General features: G+C 33.4%; 2 protein-coding genes across 2 annotated transcripts; both read right to left on the bottom strand.

The window, feature by feature from the left end:
- Positions 1-300: 300 nt before the first annotated feature.
- On the bottom strand, positions 301-2006 carry LOC120073990 (transcription factor MYB102-like). The gene is made up of 3 exons (XM_039026943.2): positions 1766-2006; positions 1490-1619; positions 301-1390 (listed from the first exon to the last, which is right to left on the bottom strand). Exons 1-3 carry the CDS (start codon positions 1899-1901, stop codon positions 508-510), a joined length of 1149 nt encoding a protein of 382 aa, XP_038882871.1. The 5' UTR covers positions 1902-2006; the 3' UTR covers positions 301-507.
- An 11732-nt stretch (positions 2007-13738) lies between these two features.
- On the bottom strand, positions 13739-19279 carry LOC120074630 (Inositol monophosphatase family protein). Its single transcript, XM_039027810.2, has 10 exons — positions 19098-19279; positions 18903-18999; positions 18556-18658; positions 17973-18181; positions 17645-17704; positions 17124-17509; positions 16717-16795; positions 16589-16639; positions 15089-15275; positions 13739-13901 (listed from the first exon to the last, which is right to left on the bottom strand). The coding sequence occupies exons 1-9, from the start codon at positions 19196-19198 to the stop codon at positions 15126-15128; spliced, it is 1236 nt and encodes a 411-aa protein (XP_038883738.1). The 5' UTR covers positions 19199-19279; the 3' UTR covers positions 13739-13901; positions 15089-15125.
- Positions 19280-27543: the final 8264 nt, after the last annotated feature.

The raw sequence follows: 27543 nt of genomic DNA, 5'->3' as shown, positions 1-27543 counted from the left end.
ATCCTATTAAACATAAAATTCAATTTTATATTTCATAAATCACTAAATTATTAAAGATTTCAAACAATGTTAAGAGAACTTTTAGATACAAAATTGAAAGTACATAGATCTATTAGACATCTTTAAAGTTGAAAAATTTATTAAACATAAAGTAAAAAAATCTGGAGACTAAATTTATAATTTCATTTGAAAAAAAAAATCAAACAGAAAATGAAAGTATGGTAATTTAAACCGTCGATCCCAAAATAATTAATATATGTCAATAATCTCCGAGCTATGCTCAACTCATGTTGACATAAATTCATCCATAAATAGTCTAAAAATAAAAATAAATAAAATCACAAGGGAGAAAATTGAGAGAGACCCACTAAAAAGAAAAGAAAGACAGAACATGGTCTAAATTATACATTTAGGCACATAATTAAAATCATTGGAAAAATTTTACAAGGCATCATTTCTAAAATTAAAGCCTCTATGATAATATTAATGGGGCTAATTGATTGGGAATTACACGAAGGGATTAACATCCAAAAAATCGGGGATTTCAAACTTGAAAAATTGGCTGCAGTAGCTTTCTTTCTCATCTTGATCAGTCCCATTCCCATTGGCTGTACTGAAATATGTTGAATTTGAGTTCAATGGCGTTGGGCTCGAATTCAGAGTCGAATTTTCCGGCGACGGCTCCATAATTTGTTCATGAAACTGTTCTTGATCTTCATGTGAACCATAAAAATCGTAACTTTGAAACTGATCCACACACTGTTCTAAAGGTGAGTAATTAAAACCATTCAAATTATTATTATTTGAGGCTATTTCGTCATTTGGGTGTTGGCAATTTTGGGAGTAAAACTCAGAGGTGAAATTTGATGATGATGGGAATAATAATTGGTGGCCGGAGGAATAATAATAGGGAGTTTCTCCGCCGCAAGAGGTGGCGGTGGATGGGCTGCAACCGGCGGAGACTTCATGGAGCGGCGGAAGAGCTGGGGTTTGGTCAATTTGTTGTTGTTGTTGTTGTAATTGTAACTGAGAGATGATCATGTGGGAATATTGTTCTTGATTTTCAATGTTTTGTAGCAGAAAATTTGGAGTTTGATGTTGAGAGATATTGTTAGAGGACATGAAATTGCTGGCCAATCTAAGAATTTCAGGGTTAATTGAGTTATGAATTCCAATTAACCTTGAGAAATTGTTCATTTGGGAATTGGGAGTATTATTATCGTAAAAAGTTGACCCTAAAATGGAAGATAAATCAAGAAGATCAAGCCTTGGGTTGTGGGTTATCGGGTCAATTCCCATTCTCAACAATCTTTTTCGAATGTGGGTGTTCCAGTAGTTCTTTATTTCGTTGTCTGTTCTTCCTGGTAATCGAGCAGCTATGGCAGACCATCTAACAAAATTTAAAATCCCAAATTAGAGAAACTAAAATAAACACTACTCCTAGGGAAATTTCATTTTTCTTTTAAGTTATAAAATTTGTGGAACTTACTTGTTGCCCAAAATGCTGTGAAGTTGAATAATTGTTTCTTCTTCCTCAAATGAAAATCTTCCTCTCTTAATATCCGGCCTCAAATAGTTTGTCCATCGAAGACGGCAGCTCTTTCCACATCGTTGTAGACCTAAAACCACAGCAAATGATAAACAATATGAAAAAAAGATTAAATTCTTACAACTAATTTGTAATAAATTTGAAAACTTTATGGATTTAGAGAAAACCCAATTGAAAAATGCAAGCAAAAAAATGAAGAGATTAAGAGAATAGTACCTGCATTTTTGGGAAGAGTTCTCCAGTTTCCATAGCCATGTTTGTGAATATAATCAACAAGTTTCTGATCTTCTTCAGGAGTCCATGGACCTTTCTTCAGACCTTCTTTTTCACAGCATGGGGTTCTTCCCATCATGTGCGTTAAAACTTGTGGAGTTTGGATAAAATTTGAATATGAATTTTAATGTTTAATAAAAAGGAGTTTGATGAGAGAGTGAAAAATTATGGATGAATTATATGTAGGGACCTAATTGGTATGAAACTCTATAAATAGAAGATTGGGGAAAGGAAGTCAAATGGGTTCGGTGCCGTCCACTGTTTATTACTTTGGGTGAAAACGATGACGTGTCCTTTTTTCTTTTTTTCCTCTTAAATTGAATTTACCAGTCTAATTTCTAGATTAATGAGAGGATTTTTTTTTTATTTTTTATAATAATGATATGATAATTATGTAAATCATATGGTATTATTTTGTGAAAGCTACATCACTTTCTAGTCTTCACATTATAAAAATATAGCTGTCACTGACGTGGTGAAGCCACGTGGCCCATCTTCTTCATACATCCTATTGCGCCACCCTCCATTGCTTTTTTTTTCCTCTCCTCTTTACTTGCGTGGCTTCCTCTCATTGGCTACTCCAATTAGTCAACATTTTCCCCTCTCAACTCCATTAAATAAAAATAAATAAATAAAATTGTTTGATAAGCTGAAAAAATTTAGTTGTAGTTTTTGTACTCTCAATCACATTGAATACTTTTTTAGTTAACAATCTAACTTTAATAAGTAGAATTTTAGTTCTATACCTTATAATTTGTAACAATTTACTTCTTACGGTAAAAAGATTAAGATTTAATGAAATTACTAAAATATTGAGACTAAATTGTTACAACTTTTAAAGTATAAGAATTAAATTGTTATCTATTACAATTTGAAGACTAAAATGTAACAAATTTAAAACTATAGAAACTAAATCGTCATCAACAAAAGTTTAAGGATCAAATTATTACTTTTATGAAAGTTTAGAGATAAAAATATATTTTAACTAAAAATATATTTATGGTATGAATTATGAAAATAACTTCTTCTTTTTTTTCCCTCATGGGATAGTGATAGAAAAGGGGTTGTATTGAACCAACCAATTTGTTACACGATAAGGCTTATCAACCTCCGCACGCTATTGAAAAATGCTATTTTATTTTATTTTTATTTACAACTTTGTCTGCTCCGTAACAAGCATATCTCTTTGGCCAATTTAGGACAGTTTTCCAGTTAACATATACCTAAAGAGGAGAGAAAAAAAAAAAAAGTGAAGTTAATTTCCAAAAAACTAAAATATAAATACGTTGAAGATACATTATTATATATGTGTATATATTTATATGATATTGTGCAATTAATTGTTATAATAGTTATTTTAAATTAGATTAAAATAAATTTAAGAAGAAAGTGAAAACTTGAAGAAAAAAAAAATGTGGTTGAGTGACAAGAAGTAGAAGATGAAAATTGTAGAATGGAGGGGGTGTAAATCGTGATTTAGATAGTGAGAGAGAAGAGAAAAATAAAGATTTAATTACGTTTCGGGTTTTTTCTTTTAACTTTTTATGTTTTTTTTTTTTATCATTTTTAATTTATTTTGTTTGGATTACTCAATTTAGGTAGACTTTTATGTTTCAGAGTGATTTTGAAATTGTTAAAATCACTTTTGTCATTTTTAAAAGGATTGTTAAATCACATATTGGCTTAATATTAGACATAATCACAATATATATCATAAATTTCGTTTATATCACAATATATCATATATATCATTTAATAGTCAGAAATCTCAATAAACCAAAATTTGTATATATCATAATAATATGAAGTGTAAAAACTCTCATTTATATTATATCAAATAAACGAATATATATCACAGTATATATCAAATTTCCTACAAAAGCTTAAAAAAAAACATATATTAGTGTATATCAAATATATATACCACAGTATCTATATCCCTATATATATGAGGAAGGGTTTTGAGAGAGAAATTGAAGAATATAGAAAGATGTGGATAAAAATTATGATTTAATATATTTTGCTTTAAAAAGTGCACCTCATTTAAAATCCGTCTCTCTTTCCTATTTTAAAATATGTATAATTAATTTATTAATGGAGACTAAGTGGTAATTTGACCATAATTTTATCATAGTTTTTTAAGGAAATTAGACATTCTTGTAAATAAAGAAAAGCTTGAACATTAATGAAATATAAGTCCTTAATTAGGATTTCATGTGTAGAAAGCCCTTTTTAAAATCACCGTAAAACATGTTTAATCCTTCAAAACAAATTTTGATGGTATAAAAATTGCATTTAAAAGTGTAAAACCGAAAATTAAATTAATTTTGAGTAATTAAAAGTGTATTTTCAAGTGATTTTGAAAATGAAAAAAGTGATTTTGATGATATTAAAATCATTCCGAAACAATCACTCAAATAAAATAGGTTGTGAGTTGAGCTTTTTAAGTGGTTGGACTTAAATTTGAAAACGAGCCAACGTATCTGTATTTGGAAGTAGATATATATATATATATATCTGAATTTTTTTTTTTAAAAATAAGATACTTCAAATCACATATTACACAAGCGACAATTGTATTTGAATTAAATCGAGTCTTGTAAGCTATTAAATGTTGGTTTATGACCTATACTTAATTATGAATTTATGCAGTTTCTGGAAATATAAACGTTGTATATATTTTTCATGCTAAGTATTATATTGTTTTTCTTCAATATTTCCCACGAAGCACGTGATCAAAGTGAACAGAAAATATTCAATGGGCTAAGGAATGGAAGCTCAATCTGAAAGCTTCAAAAAGTTAGAAAAAGACCAAAAATTCGTCGGCGAAATGAATGCATTGTAACTTATAAGTAGAAATATTCAATCAATATAGCAACGGAAAAGAAAAAACGATAATTGTCCTTTTTAAAAGATACTCACGCTAATTATTACGTCGACTTTTATTCATTGGGTCCCTAAAAGGCCTAAAAAGCTAAAAGGCATTTTGATATATTTATGTTTTTTTTCAAACCTAGCATAAAGGTATACATGAGTTAAATTAGAACGTTTAATATTAATATTGTTGTTTTCAAAACTTATTAGAGAAATATTGTTGTTTTGGGAATTCAAGACTAGAAGTCGAGGGTTGAGAATTCGACTAATGTAGAGGTCAAGGTCGAACGTTGAGAACTCGACAAATAAACAAAAACTTGGAAACAATACGTAAATTAGGGTTGTCGAGGGTTGAAGTTTCGACAAACAAAGAAACACTTTAAAGTTGTCGAGGGTTGAAGTTTCGACATACATGGAGATCTCGCTAATTTTAGGATGAAGATCTCGCTCTAGAAGGGAATCTCGCTAATTTTGTATAGTCTTGACATACATAAGTCGAAACTTCAACACTCGACAAGCAGATTGTAAGAGAGAGCGAGATTGAAGGAGAGAGCGGCCATGACTAATGCTCTTTACACAATCAGGATAAGCTTAGTCTAATTAGTCCTATGCAATCATCCCATATCCTCAACATTTCTCATACATACGTTGTTAAAAGGTTTTAATTAATTTAACCATAAGAACTGTTTTAATTAATTTAACCATAAGAACTATCATTAATGGATGCTATGTTATCATTAATTAGTACACTTTGAATTAACTCAAGATGTTACATATCTGTAAGGTAAAATGTTCAAACTTCCATCTTTTATATAATTAAACTAAAAACAAAGGTTTAGTTATGCAAGTTACCACGCTCGAGAATGGACTTTCATCTAATATGATTTACATACAAACAAAATAACCAAAATTCTGAGAAAACAATGATAAATTCTCTCAGTAGGCAACGACTGAGATAAATTCAATATCGAATAAAATGGCGAAAGATTGATTTTCAGAGATGAGTTTGTATATTATTTCCATTGGAGCTTCCATTCTCCGAGATTGTAGGAGAGAGCGAGATTGAGAGTATCTCGCTGAACATCTCGCTCTATCTCTCAATCTCGCTCTCTCCTACAATCTTGCTGAACATCTCGCTCTCTCCTATTGTATATTCAATTTTTTTATAGTATAAAGTTGTACATTATTATTTTAATTAAATTGTACATTATTATTTTAATTAAGTTGTACATTATTCTTTTAATTAACTTTTACATTATTCCTTTAATTAACTTGTACATTATTCTTTTAATTAACTTGTACATAACTTTTAATTAACTTATCTTGTACATTATTTTTCTAATTAAGTTGTACATTATTCTTTTAATTAAGTTGTACAGTATTCTTCTAATTGAGAAACAAATATTTTTTTAATTGAGAAATAAATATTTTTTTTTTCAGATCATGGCTTTAAACCCAGGACCTGTTAATCCCGATGTTTTGTACGACCAGTCCATTCATCGATCATCTGTTGTATGGCGAGATCGTACTACTGGAGAAATATCTTGCAGGCGTCGAGAGGCAGTTCTCCAGCGCACTATCCCGCTCCACCCTCAAATACTACCGCTACTGCGCACATCTGGATTTTATGGGGTTGCTAAATTAGTATTTATTCAGTTGGACTGACATCTGATCACAACCTTGGTCAAGAGATGGAGGCCCGAGACGTATACATTCCATATATCTGTTGGAGAGTGCACTATCACTCTACAAGACATAGAAGTGTTGTTGGGGTTATCTGTTGACGGTGAGTTGGTCACTGGAGTGATGTATGATAACTGGTTAGAAGTTTGTCAACTGTACCTCGGTGTGACCCCATCTGCCGACAAGATTAAAGGATCGAGGTTAAGTTTAATATGGTTAGGAACACAATTTCGTCAGCTCACAGATGATGCAGACGAGAAAACCGTCATAAGATATGCGCGAGCATATATACTATAAATGATGGGTGGAAATCTGTTTTCAGATAAATCAAGCCATTTTGTTCACTTGATGTTCCTGCCACTGTTAGCTAACCTCCATGATGCGGGGCGGCATTTATGGGGTGGAGCATGCTTGGCATGGTTGTATAGACAACTATGCAAAGCAACAAGACCTGAGATTCGAGAGATAGCTGGGCCTCTCATACTTTTGCAACTATAGGCTTGGGAGCGATTTCCAACAATGGCTCCACAACTACATGTTAATGACGCTCAGTTAGTTGGACGAGCCTACGGTTTTCGGTATGTTGTTTTAATTCAATTTAATTTTTATATCACTGATCTAGTTAATTTAAATTTTAAATTATCAATTTAAAAATTTAGATGGAGAGACAAATTTTGTGTGACTAGGACAGCCACACATGTAATCAGCCAGTATAGATACATGTTTGATCTGCTTCAACCTGAACAAGTACATTACACTGAACCTAATTGATTATTTTATACACATTTTTATTGTATTTGTCTTCAATATTCTCTAATATAATATTTTGTGTTTCAGGTTATTTGGGAGCTATACAAAATTATTATGCATACTTTGCCTAATTTTTGTACGAATGATCAAAACATATGACGGACGATAAGTTCTCTCATATGTTTTTACATTGGTGAGTGACATCTTCTTGACAGAGTGATGAGACAATTCGGTTTTCAGCAGGATGTCCCATCGCCTTGTAATACTGAACCCGTACTACATGATATTGACCTAAGGACTGGAGATTGGTTCGAAAAAGTTGCACGGATGTCACTCTAGAATATATTCATTGGTATAATAATATTACAAGGCGCTACATCACTCGTCCGGGAGCAGTTGTGGGTCATCTGGTAAATGAATATTATCTAATTATTTTTAATTTAAATTTATTTTAAATATTGTCTAATTGTTTTATAATTCACAGAGATCGAACAACCGTAGACTTCGTGAGGTTGTGAATGATCCGAACCAGGTTCTTGCTATATGTAATGACAACCAAAGCTATATGGAGAAAATTCGTTATATGTACGATATACATATTGTTCCTCCACCAGCTCCTAAACGTAGAGGACCTGTTCGGGAAGAGGATGAGGTTGCACATAATGTGGAAAAGTTGCCCCTATGAGGCAGTAGAGTCAAACTGATTATGTTAGTTCGATGATGATGATGATGATGCCATCATTTGGTTCATGACATTATGACTCAGAGGCTGGTCCTTCGTCTTCATACGTGCATGGGCATGGCCGGGGTCGCGGAGAGCATAATGAATATTTATATTATGAAGTGCCGGCAGAGGTACCAGAGCAACATCAAGAAAAACCCGAGCAACATCAAGAAAAACCCGAGCAACCTCGAGTTCGAAGTCGATGACGACAACCAGATCGAAATCGACGATTCGCCTTGTGGGACACATTGTTTTTTGTAATTAGTTTTATATAAATGAGATATTTAATTTATATATATATATATATATATATATATATATATATAAATATATATTATGAGATTATTTTTTTAATTGGTTCTTTTTATATATTATGAATAGTAATTATTTTGATATAGAAGCTTTTAAATATCACTAACATAAATAATAACATCAGATAGTCTAAATCTAAAAAGTTAGGTAAAAAAAACTTCAATATTCAAATTTACATATTTTAGATAATAATTTGGGGACATAATAAATCAAATCAACACTCAAAACTTCACATGCAAGTCTATAAATAAGACTAATTGATATAAAGATCATAAATTTTAATCACAGTAGTGAGGTCAATAGTTTAAAATATTTTACAATAATAATCTTGAACTCCTTTTGTACATTTGGCACCAAGATTTTTTTTTTTTTTTTTTTTTTTTTTTTTTTTTTTTTTAAAAAAATTATAATAATAAAAAAATATTTTTAGAAATTGTTTTTATAAAATGAAAAATTAAAAAAAAGAAGAAGAATGAAAGAAGAAGGTGGAATGGGGAATTAAATAAAGAAAAAAAAAGGAAAATTTGTACGGATATCATTGCTAACATCTTGCTCTCGCTCAAAATCTCGCTCTCATTCTTAGGACCTCGTTCTCTCTCATAATCTTGCTCTCTCTTACTCTTCCCTCTTTCGTTCTCTCCCAATACAAAATTATTTATAACACATTAAATAATTATGAGTGTTATGAGAAAGGTATTTCGTTATCTCCACATCAAATCACTTGAGATGAAAAAAGTACCCTTCATAAAGTTTCCAAAAAAAAAATCAGACCAAAAAAAAAAAAAACTGGAAACTCCCAAGTTAAGAAGCTTCGTGCCAGATATGCACCAATGAATGGGTTAGAAAGAATAATATATCTGGAAACTCCCAAGTTAAAAAAAAAAATGGAAACTCTCGCCCTCTCTCAATATCTCGCTCTCTTAGCTATCTCTCAATATCTCGCTCTCTCTCCTACTCTTTCCTCTTTCGTTCTCTCCCAATACAAAATTATTTTTAACACATCAAAAAATTATGAGTGTTATGAAGAAGGTCTCCAGAATGAGGAAGATTTTTCGTTCTCTCCACATCAAATAATTATGAGAAAGGTCTCCAGAATGATAATTAAACAAACTCAATAATAATGTTACGGCAAGGTCGAGGGTTCAAAATTCGACGTACAAAAAATACGAAAGGGGAAGGTCGAGGTCGAATTTTGATCCCTCGACTTATTTAAAAAAAATAAAAAAACAACAATATTTTTACAAATAGTTTGAAAACAACAATATTTTCTAAATAGTTTCTAAAAGGACAATATCCTTTTAATTTTTCAGTTAAATTGGGCTGGGAGATTTTTTTGGATTAACTCGAAATTTCTGGTTGGTTGAATTGATTACCCGAATGACCCAAATAAGGTCTCCAACCCAATACATCCCGCTCCTTAAAATTCGGTTGAATTGAGTTGGGAGATTTTTTGGATCAACTCGAAATTTCTAGTTGATCGGATTGACTATCCGAGTGACCCAAATAAGGTCTCCAACCCAACAACATCCTGATCCTTAAAATTCGAGTTGGATTAAGTTGGGTTGTCGAGTGATTTGTTTTTTTTTTTTAATTTTTTTATTAACTTAAAATACTTACATTTGTATACATCACATATTAATAATTAAAATTTCATAAAACTTAAATATCAAAATTCAATATATCTATAACCAACATCATAAAACATATATGAGTTATAATATTCATAAATTATAATATATATATATATATATATAAATTTAGAAATTCGAATTGGAGAGATCCACCCGAATTTTTAAAAGTGTAACTTGAACCCGATCCAACTCAAAAAATATAAAAAAAATTGAAACTAATCCAATCAAAATGTAAAACTGACCCAACCCAATCTTTATAATTTGGTTAGGTAGTTCAGATTATTCGAGTTGTCGAATTATTTGAACACTTTTAATTGGAAAAGACCTTTGAGGGCAATTTTGTCCAAGAAAGAGGAAATTTTGCATGCATTCACACAAGACATCTGTACGGAACTTCAAGTTGCCTTCAATGCCCAATTATTACAAGATAAACTGTAGTTGTTTAATCAATCATTTGATTTTCTAAATCTTCAATATCTTCAATTCTGGATTTTATGCGTGTCCTAATCAGAGCCGTTCAACTACAGATTTGTATGACCTCATCAGTCCATCCGTGAGCTGCCACGTTGTCCATGGCTGCTTGTCGGTTCAGTATCGACATGAAACGAAACTCCTATTTTGCTTTTGTAATAAAGTCTACCCGCTTAAAGTTTTTCAAACAACATTTTTTTTACTTTGAAATGTGTTAAAACTTTGGTCCTCTTTTTCGATTTCTATGTTGGTTTAGCGTGTGAGTGTTGTATTCATACATGAATGAAAAATACGTCGTAGAAAATAAAATACCAAAAAGATAGTAATCCTTGCATAATTTTAAAAGTGGGTTTTTTCAAAGTACAGTATTTTTGGGGAATAAATAGTGTTCACTCTATGGGAAAAAAATTCAAATCTTTAATTTTACCATTCATATAGTTTCAATATTATTTTTCATGGCATTCACATTAATATTTAAATATATAAAACACCCCTCTTTAGAATAATTAATTTCAATTATATCCCTAATTTTTGTTAAGTTCAATTTCTATTCTTCAACTTTGAAATTTATTTCAAAAAATACCATTGAACTTCAAAAAATATATTTCAAAGTTCAAGAATACAATACAATATTTCAAATATATATATATATATATATATATATATATATATATATATATGTATGACAAAATTACAAAAAGACAATCCTAATTTTGACCTATATTTCAAACGTACATTTGTTCCTACTATTAGAGTAAAAAACTGTTAGAATGTTGAATAAAAATTTAGACTTAAAATGGAGTGACAATGTCCTAAAAAAATCGAAGCCTAAACATCGCACGTCATTCTTGGTCATCATACATATTTCAAGTCTCAATTTCCATACAAAATTTTAACATATTTTTACTTCAGAGCTGTTTTTGCAACATCTATGGGCACAAGGTTGTTTTTTCAAATAAAGGGCAAGGTTTTAAAAGTTCTCTCTCTTTCTTTTTTGGGTAATTTTGCTCAAATGAAACTTTTTAAAATTAGGAACATAATTAGAACTTATTTCAGAGTTGAGGAATGTTTTTGTCAAGTTAGCTAGTGAATTCTGGTCTCTTTAAAAAACATAATTAGCTAGTAAATTCTCATCAATTGAACACCTATTTAGAACTCACATAAACTCAATAGAATGTAGTATTAATTGAGATTTTCAAAATTACTGAAGTGGCCACATGCTAAATAAGGTATGACGACCTTTTTCAATAATTACTTTGAGAATTAGGTTTAAGCTAGTCAATGGGCTTCACATATTTATATTTAACCAAGCCAGGACACGTTTCAGTTAGATACATGATATATAAAATTTAATGGACTTTTAATGGTTGGAGCCAGCTGCCCACCAATTCTACTTCAAAATTTATTGTATTTTTCTAATGCCTAATGGTCACTTCTCCCATGGAAAAAGTGAATATATACGAGGACTATATACACCTTGGAGTTGAAAATCATGTCCACAAGTTTCTCACCCATCTTAATCTGAGATCCGTACGGTCTAATAATATTTTATTAACCTGCAACATTTCTTCTGGAAGCTTTTCTTCCCAAGCCAAGGAATTTTCAAGTTTCATATTAAATCCATTTTAGAGTAATTTGATGTTGGTAGAATCACTTCTAGATGTAGTACAACTAAACAACAACCAGGTGCTTTAATTAAACCACTTCCAACACCGCCCCCCCCCTTTTTTTTTAAGTTTTGGGAAATATCTTTGAGAAAGTGCTAAACAAAATGTGAGCCAGACTCGCATTAAATACTCTAAACTAACCATTTAAAACAAGCAAATGATCCCATAAAAATAACTATATTCCAATGTATATATCAAATTAGCTTGTTTGGTTCTTACATCTAATCGTATCTATACATTAGCCAAGGAACCTAATATAGGGATTATTGCTTGAAAGGTAACAAAAATAGGTCTATAATATTTATCGGATTCTTTAAGTTTGTTGACATGCATGTGAGGAACTTAGAAAAAAAGAAAAAAAGAAAAAAAGAAAAAGCTTTTACAGTCAAAGACTTATTTGATTTCAATAAATTATATTGAATGCACACTTTATCAAACATAAACTTCTACGTGGCTAAATGTAAGTTAAAGACTTTTATAGTAATTAATGTCTACGAATAAAACTATATATAAATAAAGTTATTGTGGCCAAATTACACAAATCCTAATTTGAACACCCATGTGAACGATGGTACATATAGGGCAATGACCATAATCCAAGTCATCGGGATCAATTTTATGGAGACGGCCATAATTCTCGTGGTAGCAAATCTTATATCCATTAATACAAGGATACGGGAAAGGGTTTTTTTTTTTTTCTTTGTTTTCTTCTATAATTATTATAATTGGATCCTTGGAATGCTAATAAAGATTAATAGTCCACAGGGCCATGCGTATTCTAGGCTTCTAGCCAATTAGGTTTATAACTTGTCCAAAATACGTGCTTTGGAGATTGCTTTCTAAAAATAATTGCTACGTGTTTATAATTGAAAGGAGGGCAAATAAGACAATTGGAAGAGTAACAGAAACAGATGCTTGATAGTTTATTTCTTCGGCACTTCAATCTTTCAAGTTTCAACAAACATCGCGTAGTGGTGGGTGTGCCTTTTTGTCTCCATCAGATTTGTTTAGCAGAATTGCGTAATTTAGGAATTAGGGCCACTTTTCATATAAAAAAGAATAGACATGAAAATTGAACCTCTAACCTCAAGAATACAATACATACATGCGAGTTACTATTAAATTATTAGGCTCATTTTCGCTCTCAAATCTATAATCTGTTCTCTTTTGAATTATATCTTTTATAGATTCTATGCGTCCTAAATATAACAGATTGATAGGAAGAGCTAAGAGGATCTATTCAAACAGGTGGTTCATTTCCATCTTACAAAAGTTCAAAAATTGATTTTAATCAACTCCATTTTGGTCACTCCGGATTGATTTAGTTACCTTTGTACTCAATTTCTAAACTGGTCACACCAATTTTCGTGCTTACTCTTTTTCCTAAAAGGATGCAAACCTATTTGCGCCCGTAGTTGGAAGTTTGGAAACAAGATGGAATTGAAAACCATTATTATTTGATCAATATGGGAGGAGAGGGGACAAAAAGCAACAAAACAAGTTTGTTCCCCCTTGAACTCCTATGACAGAGGAGGAAGTCCCAAATATCTTCAGTTTGTGCAGGTGGGGTACGAGAATCGTCTTCATTGGAATAAACAAGCCCAGGTGGCCAGATTTTACAGGACAGGATCATTTGAAAGTGGATTGGTGTAAAACCCAAAAAGGACTAAAATAACTTTCCCGTGGTAAATCTATAACTAGGTTGGAGCCTATGTTTATAGCCATATTGACATTTTGCCTAGAATTCTAACCTAGGGCATTATGTTCACGGCGTGCACAATAATGTAATACTGAAATCGCAACAAAAATCCAAGGTTGTGGTAGCCTAATAATTGAACTTAAGGGATTGAAATAATAAATGTAGTCGTTTAATTGGTCAACCATTCACATTATTGAAGATAAGCTCAGTACTTTACCGTAATTAACGTCCCCCAGATCCTTTCCACTGCTGATCTCCAAAAGCAGATCTACAGAAAAAGTTAATTTGTTGATAAAAATATTTAACAGTCACAAAATAAACTACATGATTTTATGTTGATAAAAATAGCAACTGGGCGCATTCAGAATATCCCAATTTGTTTCCACTTATTAATGAAGTTATACGAACCACTGGGCGTCCTTGAGGAATAGGAGTCTCTTTGTATAGTAGTTCTTACAGAAATAAGTGGTATATACTTTTTGGGAGATATTGTCTGCATCTCGTGTAAACCAGAGGCCAATTCACCTCAGACACTATTAGGGCTACTATTACGGCCAGGACGTGAAAACAAGTACCTTTTATGTAGACTAAATAAGCGAGACAAATTTGAAATCTTTTTGCAGTCTTACAAATTTTTGCACAAAGAAATTAAAATTTTGCAGATCAATGAAGAGAGTGCTTAGAAGGTTACCTAAACTACATATATTTTGAATGTGCTCATCAAAAAAATAATAATAATAATAATAAATAAATAAATAAAACATACGTGTCATATATTAGCAGTGAAACAGTATATAATATTAATCAAACAACATTCAGAATGAAACAGTCTGGTGGGAACGTCTAATTTTTGCAGCAATGTAAAATATTAAATCAATCAACCACCATCCGTTGCCCTAGCCCAAAATTTATTAAAGGGGCATTTGGGGCAATGAGTTGATTATTATAGTTTGGTTATAATAGTTTATATTTGAGGTATAGATTATTTTAATTTGGGTTATAATAGTATGTGTTTGAAGTGTAAACTAAAGAATAAAAAAATGATGAATGTAAAATAGTGAAAAATGTAGCAAATTGTAAATATTGTAGTAAATAAGGGTTTTGAAATAGTGTTTGACTTTAGCTAATTGGGGAATACAAAATAGTATTTATTGTAAAAAAATATGATTATCATAGTCTAAGGATAATTCTTGCCCCAAACACACCCTAAAGTGTTATGTAATAATTGTTTGGTCAGCTACTTGTATAATTGTAGATCTAAGGCCTTTTCAGAAAAGAAAAAAAAAAATGTAAATCTAAGGATTTCTTTTCACTTGATCGTCTTTTGGCCAGGTTTCAACTAAAATTTTGACTATTCCCAAGATTAGCAGTACTCTTAATTTGGTGGAGACTTCAAACCTGGAAGATTCAGAGAGTTGAGTAAAAGGTGTTCGAAGAGGAGATGGGATGCCTTACCAAATTTAGGTGATAGCCATGATAGGTAGTCTCAGCATCAAATAATTGATGAAGTGGATGCAGTCATCTCAATTATAAGATCATGTAGGCGACCATTAGTGACAAGAACGCCACCTGAAGGGGATAAAATCCTACGGCCAGCTTGATCAGCAGCAAGATCAATGTCACTGCCTTTCCAGTCAGTCACCTAATCAAACAGAAAGAGCTCCATTAACACTTCATTCAGGTGTTTCAGAAAGAAGTAATACAAGGATGTATTTGGAATACATTTTCAAGTGTTTAATTTAAAAAATAAGTCATTTTAGAAAAAATTAGAGTGTTTGCCAACCACTCAAAATAGCTTTTAAAGTATATTTTCAATTATTTTTGTCAAAAGTGTTTAAATAAAAATGAGTATTTTGAAAAGCACTTTTCCCTCCAGTCAATCCAAACGGGTCCTAAATATTCCATGACCGTACAAAGATGAAACTTTGATGATGATGATGATTGTCTGTCCAAATATTATCAACAGTCGAAAGTAATTTAGTACCCTGAACCATAATCATGAAATTCCTTCATGCTACAATTTTTATTTTCTAGATTGACTGATTTATATGAGAGACCTTTTGTCATTTTCAATTCTGAGTGGCCATTTTTTACCGAATAAAATGAGAAGGCCAAGGCTTTATGGCTTAATGCTACTAGTCATTTGTGCAGGAATGCAACTAAGGGATAGAGAGGTATTCTCACGAGAAGAGGTAGCCTTGTTCATAGGAAAATTTTTGTTTGTCCTTTTAGTGCATCACATAAAGCCTTTCGTAATCATGATCTTTCAGTGCTACTTGGAGAGTTTTGCAACTCCACTGATTTATTGACAGTTTTCACCTATACAATAATTTGTAGATGTAGTAGGCAAAATCCAAAAAACAATGAGAAAGTTTAAGAAATCCTTTGCAGAAAACTAACCGATGGCTGTCACCATAAAGTTGGTGTGATTATCATTATAATTCCACGGTAGCTTTATATATCATATAAATGATGTGTAATGACACTCTGGACCAGGATGGTACAGTACAATCACTCAGAATCTCAAACATGCAACAAGAAGCCAGGATAAAGACAAGAGAATTCCTTCTAATGCTTTTGTGTGGTAGATTGAAGGCTTGAAGCATCAGAGTCGGACAACATATTTAATGAATAATAAATGTTGTTTCCTTCGACAACAAACGAATTTTGGATGTACCATGTAATATTTCCAAGGTTTCTCCAAAAAAGGGGAAAAAACGTAATGATAATGACTTGGTATCCTGTTATAAATTTCCAAAGCTCAAATTATAGCATTATAACAATCGTTCTGGCTTTTTCAAAAGAAACAAATCCTGTGAAAAGTATAGCTCATCCATTGACTTTAATTTCACATCATGTCAAAACTTTAAAAGAAATGCCAACAAACGTGCAAGTCTAATGAACAAGAAAAAAAGCAAGCTTAAAATGCTTTTCAAAAAGGGTAATGTAGCATACCTTCCCACCGGCTTCATGCACACAAATCATGCCAGCTGCATGATCCCAAGTCTGCATATCAACAACATTAAATTTTGCCGAGGTGGTATTGCTATTCTCTGATATAAAAAAGGAAAACAGAAAAATACCTTGACAATAGTTTGAGATTTTGCTCGAAGAATGAAAACAGATGCCCTACCAGCAGCCACCATGAAATACTTGCACAAACTGCAGGAAAATTGTGAGAGTATGTATTTCATCTGAACGTCCAAATTGAGGCATACATTCGATTAATTTATTTAGGTTATTTTCAAATAATCTTTTTAGCTGTAAAATGCTGATGTGCAACTAAATTTGTGTAGTGGAGGGGGAGGACATATTCAAGAAATAGATGCTTGAGTCCTACAGTACAGAGCATTAGTCTTTGCATCTATGCTATAGATAAACTTTAAAAACCTAAGAAGCCATGCACTGCAATTACTCATTTGGTGATTAGAATTTTAGGTGGACGAATCTTGTTAGGAAAGGACGCATGTATTATGTGGGTAGCAAATACCTTCCACAACATGTTCGAAGGAGAAGAATTTGACCATTCCCAACTTGATCGGCATTAGTTGTTGCCTGCAAAGAAGTTGACGGGGGAAGCGATTCCCACATCTGACTATCTGGGATACAGAAGCGAGCCTCGTGTACAAGGCAGTATTCATCAACAAAACATCTAGTCCAATTATGAAACACTTTGTTTGGGCTTTGCATATCTAATAATCTCCTTGTCCATGTTCCATATCCAGAATGAGCAATCATTATGGCTCCTGACCTGGACCAGACACCACCACTTTCAAAATCTTCAGAGTTCGACTCATCAGACAAATCTCTGTGCCAGTTGGGGCATCCCATAACACCTAATACAATCTCTCCTTTAACCACAAGAGCCAGACCTACCTGAAATTTTTCGAAGAGTTGGAAGATAGAAAATCAGGAACCCAAAAATCAAACTAAAAGTTTTGAGCACTCCCTGTCTAGTTGTCTTCATAAATATGAAATAAGTACAATGCAGACGCCTATTAGATGACATACCACATATAAGACATCATTCCCTCTAAGAAATCCCCGTGTACCATCAATTGGATCCAATACCTGCATTGGAATTCATTAAAGCACACATTAGGTATGTTCACAGATGGATGAAACAGTATGAAGGGGAAACTTTAAGCCCTTCCATTTCAAACGAAGTGGTATCTCCATAACCTAAAATCACATTAGCAGGGATGCAATATAGCATATGGAAGGAATTTCAAGGGCAATGACGACACTCAAAAATCAGAAAATTGAAGAAACTAAAACCCAGCATAAAGATTTTCCATGTTTCAAGTCACAAGATAATAACACAATTAGGAATCCCCACCCAATATGTGGCTGGCTTACTTCCGAAAGCAAATGCAACATTCGCTCCCCTGTCAATTGCTTCCAGCACATCATCCTGCATCAACTCATTTTGGGAACTTGACTTCTCAGTAACTACTGTCAGTACAGAATGTGCCAAATTCTTTGCACGTAAAAATGTAGAGTCCTCCTCAGCTACTAATGGAATCGATGGAAATAAAGTACCCAACTCTGCAGCAAGAAGAGTGGAGGGAACAAAGGAACAATCAATTAACAATTACTTCCGTTGGCTTGAAGAATTGTATATCAGCATTATGAACACCAAAAACGCATCAAAAACGCATCGTGAGATGGAGTACAGGACCAACTAAAATCATAAAATGAAAATAGAAGATATAAAAATAAGCTATAAAATGTGCAAACTGATAATTATTTTACAAAATAAAAATAAAACCCACAGCAGCAACAACAACTAGCAAACATTGCATTAGCAAGTAGGCTGATTGAACTAGCCGCTGAATTGGGCACAATTACAATTTACATGAGCAAAATTATGATAAGAAAAATCGACCAATGCGATTACATACAATTTAACTTTTTATTACCCAAACTTACAAGCGCCTGAACTCCAAAATCGGCAACAGTAACAGGAGTCTGATCGTTTTTTTCCAGAATCTGTCCATCAGCGGATAGAAGTGACGATTTCACCTGCCAATAATCAAAACATGAATTCGTCTAAACGACTAAGAGAGATTGAATTGACTGACCTTCCGGTGGTTTTTTCCACATCATTCTCACAGTAGAAAGTTAGACTCATCATACAACCGTAATGCAGTCTTATTAAGATTTAGAATCGTAGGTTTGTAATACGTATCTCACTTCCTATGACGTATTACATATTCGCATCCAAACAGAAAACAATGACGAATTAAAGAGAAGAAAGAGAAATTACGTCAACGCATAGACGACAAGCTCTCTGCACCACATCGACAGCTGCTTCGAGCTCCTTCCGATACTTCGCATTCTGCACCGGCAATGGCAGACAGGACCTAACGACAGAAATTTAAACAAAAATAGAAAAAGAACTAAGTAAAGCGTGAAGAACACATGAATTTCCAAAGAAAAACACAAGGATGGAGACAGAGACCTTACGTTGCAGTATTGGTGGCGTGGGATTGCAGAGATACGATGAGGCGAACGAGTACATCGAACCGTTGAGAAATGAGACGAAGAGTGAAGCAGAGCCATAGCGGGAATCAGGATATTTGAGACTCAACAAAGCAATTCTTGTGGCGAAGATCAACTATGAGTTCGGATTGAACTGCCCACCATTCGAGAATTGGGAGAGAAAGAGAGATGGAGACCGCAATGGGCCGAAGACAAGGCCCAATTCAGCCCATTCCAGCCCAGTAACGATGACCTTGGACGAAGCTCCTCTTCCACCTGGATTTCGCATGTGCTGACATGGAAAATTGAAATTTTCAATTCCTTATGCAAATAAAATAATCAATTAAAATTGCGTCCAATCGCAGCAATTTTTCTTGCGAAACACGCAAACTCATCCTTATCTATTCTTTTCTTTGCTTTATATAATCAAATCCATTAATCTAAACTGTTCTGGAATTTGAATCGGCTTTGATTCTTCGATCATTTGATTGTGGCATGAGCAGGGTGTTTGGGCAATTCGCGACTCGGTTTATTCAGAGGACGAGAGATCAGCTGGCTGTGAAGAGCGATCCCGCTGCCTTGAAATCTCTCAAGGATTCAACTTCTTCTTCTTCTTCCAAATGCTACTCCAGTAATAAATTTGGCGCGGGTGACGGCCAGAAGGTTAAGACAGCTGAAGAATCTTTAAGGACCGTAATGTATTTGAGTTGTTGGGCTCCTACTTGATTTATATATATCTTGTATTATTGCTTCAATTCTACTATATAAACCTTCACTTTGTAAATTACATACGCTGCTGTATTAATATCCTGATTCTTCAATTCCATCTCTAAATCTGTTTTTGTTCAAGTTTTCTATTCATTATCTCAGGTTTCAATTTATCTATTTTTTTTTAATCTAGTTTTAAAGCATCCAAGTTTGCAATTAATTAATTATGTTTCTTTTTTAAAGTTGTGCTCTTAAAAGTTGCTGGCCGATGTCGTATCATATCATACTAGTAATATAACTATTGTTGAATCACGCTGCTACAATGCAATTTTACGCGGTTGAGTGTGCATGTTATAAATTTTCCTTTCCTTTATAGCCATGGTAGATATAAATTCAAGATGTTTTCCATTTTCTTTTCTTAAATAGCAGTAGTACAAACAACAAAACTACTAACTATAATGTAAAAACCGTTTTTCACTTATTTCTCCATATTATTATATGGTAAATTGTTGTTGGCTTTTGTGGACTAATTGATTCAACGGGTTTAGTATTCAAGCCAAGTATAATCATAAGGAAAATTCATCCTAAAGAAAACAATATAATTAACTAATTAAATTTAATTAAACACCCATTAATCTAAATTAACAAGAACTAAATATTAGTTCAAATATACTAACTCCTAGTTCTCCTAATCTGATAAGTCTCATAAGTAGTTGTTTTGTTTTACTTTTTCAGGCTGCTAATCACCAATTGACCACATATATACTCAAACAAAAATCTTGCTTTGAGTGACAAAAATCATTTATCGCTAAATCTATTTTTGTCACAAAAAGCGACTAAATTTTTTCATCGCATGCATTCATCACTAAAGCCTAGTCGTTGAAAGATTTTTGCGACGTTTTTAATATGCAATGAATCCTTAGAACGTCGCATTCTTGTTGCGATGAAACATAAAAAGTCGCAATATGTGACGTTTACCAGGATGTCGCATTAGCGACGTCTTATTATTTGTTGCATTGTGCCACGTTTTTTTTTTCGACGCAATAATTTTGTGATGTTTTTCGTATCGTCGCAAATTTTAGTAATATTTAAAAATTTATTATTATTCTTTTCAGGCGTTTTTTAGAAAACATTATCCTCTGATAGCAAACACTTGGTGCAACTATATGTACAAATATGAACAAAATATCTTACTATATTAAAACATGTTATAAAATATTTAATATCCACGGCAACAAAAATAAGTTTTCCAATAAGGTTTGAATTACAAGTTTTGTTTAGTATTGAGAATGTATTCTTTTTTAATATTGTCACTAACAAATTCTGGTTCATTCCTGCACACATAAATATTACACATATCAAATTAATTTTAGACGTGAGTCTTATATATATATATATATATTCAAATATATCAAAATTTATTAAATATTAAATTTGAACATATTTACCATCGACATAAAAAAATCAATTCATTTTTAATTATCAATAAGAAGTTAGTCCAAAATATAATTATTGCATAACTCAAGTTCACATCATTTCAAACATAAGTATTACTAAACTCAAGTCACAACAAACCTAAATTCTTATTCACCATCTCCCTCCACCCCACCACACTTTTCACAACATTAACAAGTATAAAGTACTCGATAGTTACTACATAGTACAATTATAAACATGTTTTTTCCACATTCACTACAAAAATGACAAGTATAAAATCACAAATATTTTGCAACCATATATTCTTTTCTTTTTCTCTACCCCTCCCCCCCTTACAACAATAAACATAAATGTTCATTCTTCCCCTCTCCTAACCATTTTGTTCATAATAATAATAATAAATAAAAAAAGAAATACTAAATAGTTACCACATTTAAAACATATATTTTCCATATTCATTAAAAAAAAATACAAGGAAAAAATATGAATTTTATTGGATTTTTGTGAATTTAAAAATCTAATGACATTCTTGTAATTTTGGCATTTTTGATAATTATCCCTTTCTTCTCCACTTAGGGCATAATTAGTTTTGTCTCTTTTTGGGCTGAAGAAATCGAGTAGCCGCCTGGGAGCATTCGAAGACCACGAGTCGCCTGAGGAAGTCACCGTAGTTGAAGGAAGAAAGACAACAGCCGTCCGACCATGGGTTTTATCCGTCCAGGGAGGGCGACGACGTGGGCGTGGGTTTCCATCAACACCGGTTGCGGGTTGTTCTCAGTTTTCAGAGGCGATGTGTGGATCTTTCGATATCAGTAGATCTTAGAATTATAGATTGGTGAATTCGTTGATTATCTGTAATTTGTAAATTTCTTTATTGCTCATTAATAAAATTAATTCAAGCTGGTTGGATGTAGACAAACTGGTCGAATCACTATATATCTTGATTTATTTCTTGTTTGCGTTCTATCTCACAAGTGGTATCAAGTTGATCCAAGGAGGGTGTATGGTATTGTGTGCTGGAATATTCTTTGTTCATAATTTTTGTTGGAATTAATTTGACAGATGACTTCGATGTCTACAAGGTTCGAAGTTTTTAAATTAAATTTGATGGGAAAAGTGATTAGCCAAAATCTTAGAGGAAGATAACCTTCCACCAACAATTACAGAAGCTGAAAAAGGGATATGGATGAGATGGCCTATTCGACGATAATAGTTGTGGAAGAAACTAGAAAGTCTTTATTTGGCTAAGTCCTTGCCAAATAAATTATCTCCTTTACTCAAGTAAAGGTTTAAAAGAAAACCTAGATGAATTCTAGAAGATTATAGTTGATCTCAATAACATCGGTGAGAAGATGTCAGATGAAAATCAAGCAGTTATTCTTCTGAATTCTTTGCCAGAATCGTATCGAGAAGTTAAGGCAACTATTAAATATGGACGAGATTCATTGTTCATGGATATAGTGTTGGATGCCTTAAGAACGAGAAACCTCGAGATTAAAAAGAAATGCAAGGATGGAGAGTTACTCATGGCCAGAGGCAGAAGTGAGAAAAAGAACGGAAAAGGAAAAGAGTCGAGATCCAGGTCGAAATCAAAGGGAAAACCAAAAAGTGTTTCCTATGTCATAAAGAACGACACTTTAGAAAAAATTGCCCTTTGAATAAGAGCAAAGAAGCATCAAGTAGCAAGCATGTAGGGGATTCTGGTGCAACAAATATTACCGATGGGTATGGTTTTGATGGTGTCCAACAGGGACATTCAGAATGCTTGATGGTGTCCAGCAGGGACATTCAAAATGCTTGGATCATGGATTCAGGGTGCACGTTTCACATGACTCTTAATCGGGATTTTTTGATTGACTTTCAAGAAAATGATGGGGGATCAATTTTGCTTGGTGATAATGGTGCTTGTGATGTAAAAGGAATTGGGTCAGTTCGAATTGCAACACATGATGGTATGATCAGAATTCTTACAAATGTAAGGTATGTTCCAGAACTCAAACGAAATCTAATTTCTCTGGACGAATTAGATAGAGCAGGTTATTCTTATAAATCTGATAATGGAGTTCTGAAGGTTATCAAAGGCTCTTTGGTTAAGCTGAAGGGGACCTTGAGGAATGGTCTTTATGTGTTGGAGGATACTGCAGTTTCAGGTAGTGTTGTTGTTGCATCTGCGAAAGAAACAGATAACTCTATGTTATGGCATAACAAATTAGCTCAAGAGATCTGCAAGCTCTTTCACAACAAGGTTTGTTTGGATAAGTTAAAGACATTGAACTCCCATTTTGTGAACATTGCATAATGGGAAAGTCTATTAGAGTGAAGTTTGGGAATGGGAAGCATTCTACCAAAGGAATTTTAGATTATGTTCATTCAAATTTGTGGGGTCCTACAAAGGTAACTTTTATGGGAGGTTCGAGATACTTTATGTCAATGATGATTTTTCAAGAAAGATTTGGATGTATCCATTGAAACAGAAGGATGGAGCTTTTGGGATTCTTGAATGGAAAAAGCAAGTTGAGAACCAGACAGACATGAAGCTAAAGTATCTGAGGACAGACAATAGTTTAGAATTTGTGAATCACAAATTTGATAAATTTTGCAAATCTGAGGGAATTACGAAGCATCTCACTATTACGTATACTCCACAGCAGAATGGTTTAGCTGAGAGGTTTAACAGAACAATTATGGAGCATACAAGATGTCTCTTGACAAATGCTTCATTACCCTTGAAATTTTGAGGGGAAGCTGCCCAAACAGCCTGTTATCTTATTAATAGGGGCCCGTCTTCCGTTTTAGGCCTAAAGATTCCTCAGGAGATATGAACAGGAAAAGCTCCAAGCTTGGATCATCTCAGAGTGTTTGAATGTTCAGCTTATGCTCATGTTAAGGAAGGGAAGCTGAATAAGAGGGCACTGAAATGTATGTTTATTGGCTATCCTCGGGGTGTTAAAGGATACAAACTTTGGTGCTTGGAAAAGGGCAAAAATAAATGCATTATCAGCAGAGATGTGACCTTTAATGAAACAGAGATGTCATTTCGTGTCAAAGAGCAGCAGAAACAGCAGACAGTTGATCGGGTTGAGGCAGAGGTTAGAATTGATTCTAAAGCACGACCATCAGTTAATTCAGGTGATTCCAGTGATCAGTCATCCAGTTCTGATGGTAGACAGCCTCAACTGTAGAGGACTTTGATTGATGAGGGAGCTTTTGGTAAAGAAAGCTCAAGCAGCAGTGAACTACAGAACTATCAGCTTACACGTGACAGGTCTCAACGAGTGAGGCAAGCTCCTGCGAGGTATGGTTATGCTGATTTAGTTGCTTATGCTCTTACTTATGCAACTGATAGTATTGAAGCAAAACCTCTTACTTTTAAGGAGGCTATTGTATCTGATTCAAAGGAACAGTGGAAGGATTCTATGGAAGCAGAGTTGTTCTCGTTGCAGAAGAATCAGACATAGTCATTGGTTCCAAAGCCTCCTAATCAGAAACTCATCAGTCAAAGTAGATTTATAAAATCAAGTCAAGTACAGGAGGTGACAGTAAGCCTAGATATAAGGCTAGACTGGTAGCCAAGGACTACACTCAAAAGGAGGGAGTTGACTTTCATGTGATTTTCTCTCCGGTGGTGAGGCATTCGTCCATTTGATTAATTTTATCTATTGCTGTTCACTTTGATATGTTTGTTGAACAGATGGACATCACCACAACTTTCCTTCATGATGAATTAGAGGAATAGATCTACATGGCTCAACCTAAGGGTTATGAGGTGAAAGGAAAGAAGACATGGTTTATCGTCTTCAGAGATCCATCTATGGACTGAAGCAATCGCTAAGACAGTGGTATATCAGGTTTGGCACCTTTATTCTGAAGCAGGGGTTTCACAGGAGCTCATATGAAGCATGCGTGTACTGGAAACTATCTCAGAAAGGTACATATACTTATCTACTTCTGTATGTAGATGATATGATTCTGGTGTCTAAGGATTATTCTGAAATCTGTGATCTCAAGAAACGATTAAGTAGTGAATTTGAGATGAAAGATTTAGATGAACTGAAGAGGATCTTAGGCATGGATATGAAAAGAGATAGGGAGAAAGGTTTGTTAACCATTTCGCAGGAGAGTTATGTGCATAAACTGCTTGAGAAGTATAATATGTCTGGTTGTAAGGCAGTTTTAACACCCTTAGCATCTCATTTTAGGCTTTCTTCATCTTAGTGTCCTGTTACTGAACAAGAAAGGTTAGAGATGGCTAATATTCCCTATTGTAATGCTGTTGGAAGTATTATGTATTTGATGATTTGTACTAGGCCTAACTTGGGATATGTTATGAGTATGATAAGTAGGTTTATGTTAAATCCTGGGAAGAAGTATTGGAATGTAATTAAATGGTTGCTTTGATATTTGAAAAGTAATGCCCATGTATCATTGTGTTTTATTAAGGATTGTTATAAATCAATACTGTTGGAAGGCTTTACAGATGCAGATTATGCTGCAGACCTTGACAAAAAAAGGTCTCTATCAGGTCACATTTTTTGTTTGTTTAGTAATGTGGTTAGTTGGAAGGTTGCTCTACAGTCAGTTGTTGCCTTGTCTACTACTGAGTCAGAATATATTTCAGTGGGTGAAGTTGTGAAAGAGGCAGTGTGGTTGAAAAGGATAGTTGGTGAGTTATTGTCGCAGGTGTTCATTCCTATCGTCCGCTGTGATAGCCAAAGTGCTATTCATCTTGCAAAGAATCCATCTCATCACAAACGGTCTAAGCATATCGATGTCAAATTTCATTTTATCAAAGAAGTTATGGCCCAGAAAGATGTTGAATTGGTCAAGGTTCATACAGTTGAGAATTTGTCAGATATGTTAACCAAGGTTCTTCCAGCCTATAGGTTTAAATACCTATTAGATGGGCTGAATATTAAATCTGGATGATAAAAAATTGGAGAATTAGCTTGGCACTTAAATATTCGAGGGAGATTTTTAGAAAATAAGAAGGTATTTAAGTGGGTTTTATTGAGTTTTTGGTGAATTTAAAAGCCCAATAGTATTCTTGTAATTTTATGAGCAATGGCATTTTGGTAATTATCCCTTTCTTCTTCACTTGCAGAATTAGTTTTGTCTCTTTTTGGGCTGAAGAAATCGAGTAGCCGTCTGAGAGCATTCGAAGACCACGAGCCGCCAATGAGGAAGTCATCGCAGCTGAAGGAAGAAAGACAGCAGTCATCCGACCGTGGGTTTTCTTCGTCCTACGAGGTCGACGATGTGGGCATGGGTTTCCGTCAGTGCCGATTCTTGCGTGGAGCAGCAGCGGCCGGCCGGTGGTCTGTCGGGTTCGAGTGTGGCCAGTTCTTGCGCAGGCGACGGTTTGGTTTCGCTCTGGTGGCTGCGTCCGACAACGGTTGTTAGTGAGAGAGACGTGCGGGTCTGCGCGTGATTTGCCAGTCAGAGGTGGTAGCACACTGTTTTGGGTTATTCTGCAATGAGTTGTTCTTAGTTTTCAGAGGCGATGTTGTGTGTGGATCTCTCGGTATCAGTGGATCTTAGATTTACAGATTGGTGAATTCGTTGATTATCTGTAATTTGTAAATTTCTTTATTGCTCATTAATAAAATTAATTCAAGCTGGCTCTCAAAGTGGATGTAGACCAAACTAGTCGAACCACTATATATCTTGGTGTTCTTTACTACTTTCGATTTATTTTTGCTGATTGTTTGCGTTCTGTTTGGCTATCTAAATTAGGTTCAGAAACTCTCACGGGATAAAATCAAACATAATCTATTTCAAAAATTTTATCCAACTTTATCCATACTTTATCCAATGAAAAACATCAAATGAAAACTTATCATAAATTTATTTAAAATAAACAATAATATGTGCAAAATAGATATAACTTTCATCATTCTATAATAATTAGAATAATCAAACATATTCAACACAATGTAAGAATCAACAAACTTTTAAGGAGCTTAATCAAGAATAAAATCAAGTTAAGAATAGAATCACACAAATCAAGTAATCTCTTCAAATGCAATAGGTACAATAACATAAAAATCATAATTTAATTACTCAAATTGTCTAAAATAAACTTCACATAATGACTTCCAAATTACATTTTGAGCACACAAAATAGCCTCCAAAACTCATTTCAAACACATACAATTTAACTAACAATTATTCTCCAAAAAAAAATACATAATAAGCTCAAATATCTTGTGAAAAATACATTAAAGGGCATATAAAAAATTTCATCATGCTAATCAAACGTCTCTAAATGAGCTTGAAGGCAT

The sequence above is a fragment of the Benincasa hispida genome, chromosome 3 (genome assembly GCF_027475165.1).
Source record: "Benincasa hispida cultivar pf3 chromosome 3, pf3_genome.v1.1, whole genome shotgun sequence".
In the NCBI taxonomy this organism is placed as follows: Eukaryota; Viridiplantae; Streptophyta; class Magnoliopsida; order Cucurbitales; family Cucurbitaceae; genus Benincasa; species Benincasa hispida.
Note: the sequence above shows the minus strand (reverse complement) of the source record. Positions and strands in the feature narration are given on the sequence as shown.

Bases quoted from the DNA above. Each gene is read 5' to 3' on its own strand.
- LOC120073990 (XM_039026943.2), bottom strand. From the start codon at position 1,901: ATGATGGGAAGAACCCCATGCTGTGAAAAAGAAGGTCTGAAGAAAGGT. The intron at 1,620-1,765 runs GTACTATTCTCT...CTGTGGTTTTAG, and splicing joins AACTCTTCCCAAAAATGCAG to GTCTACAACGATGTGGAAAG. The intron at 1,391-1,489 runs GTAAGTTCCACA...AAATTTTGTTAG, and splicing joins CACAGCATTTTGGGCAACAA to ATGGTCTGCCATAGCTGCTC.
- LOC120074630 (XM_039027810.2), bottom strand. From the start codon at position 19,198: ATGGCTCTGCTTCACTCTTCGTCTCATTTCTCAACGGTTCGATGTACT. The intron at 18,659-18,902 runs GTAATTTCTCTT...GATTATTGGCAG, and splicing joins CTTGTCGTCTATGCGTTGAC to GTGAAATCGTCACTTCTATC. The intron at 17,705-17,972 runs GTGGGGATTCCT...ATTCCAATGCAG, and splicing joins GTAAGCCAGCCACATATTGG to GTATTGGATCCAATTGATGG.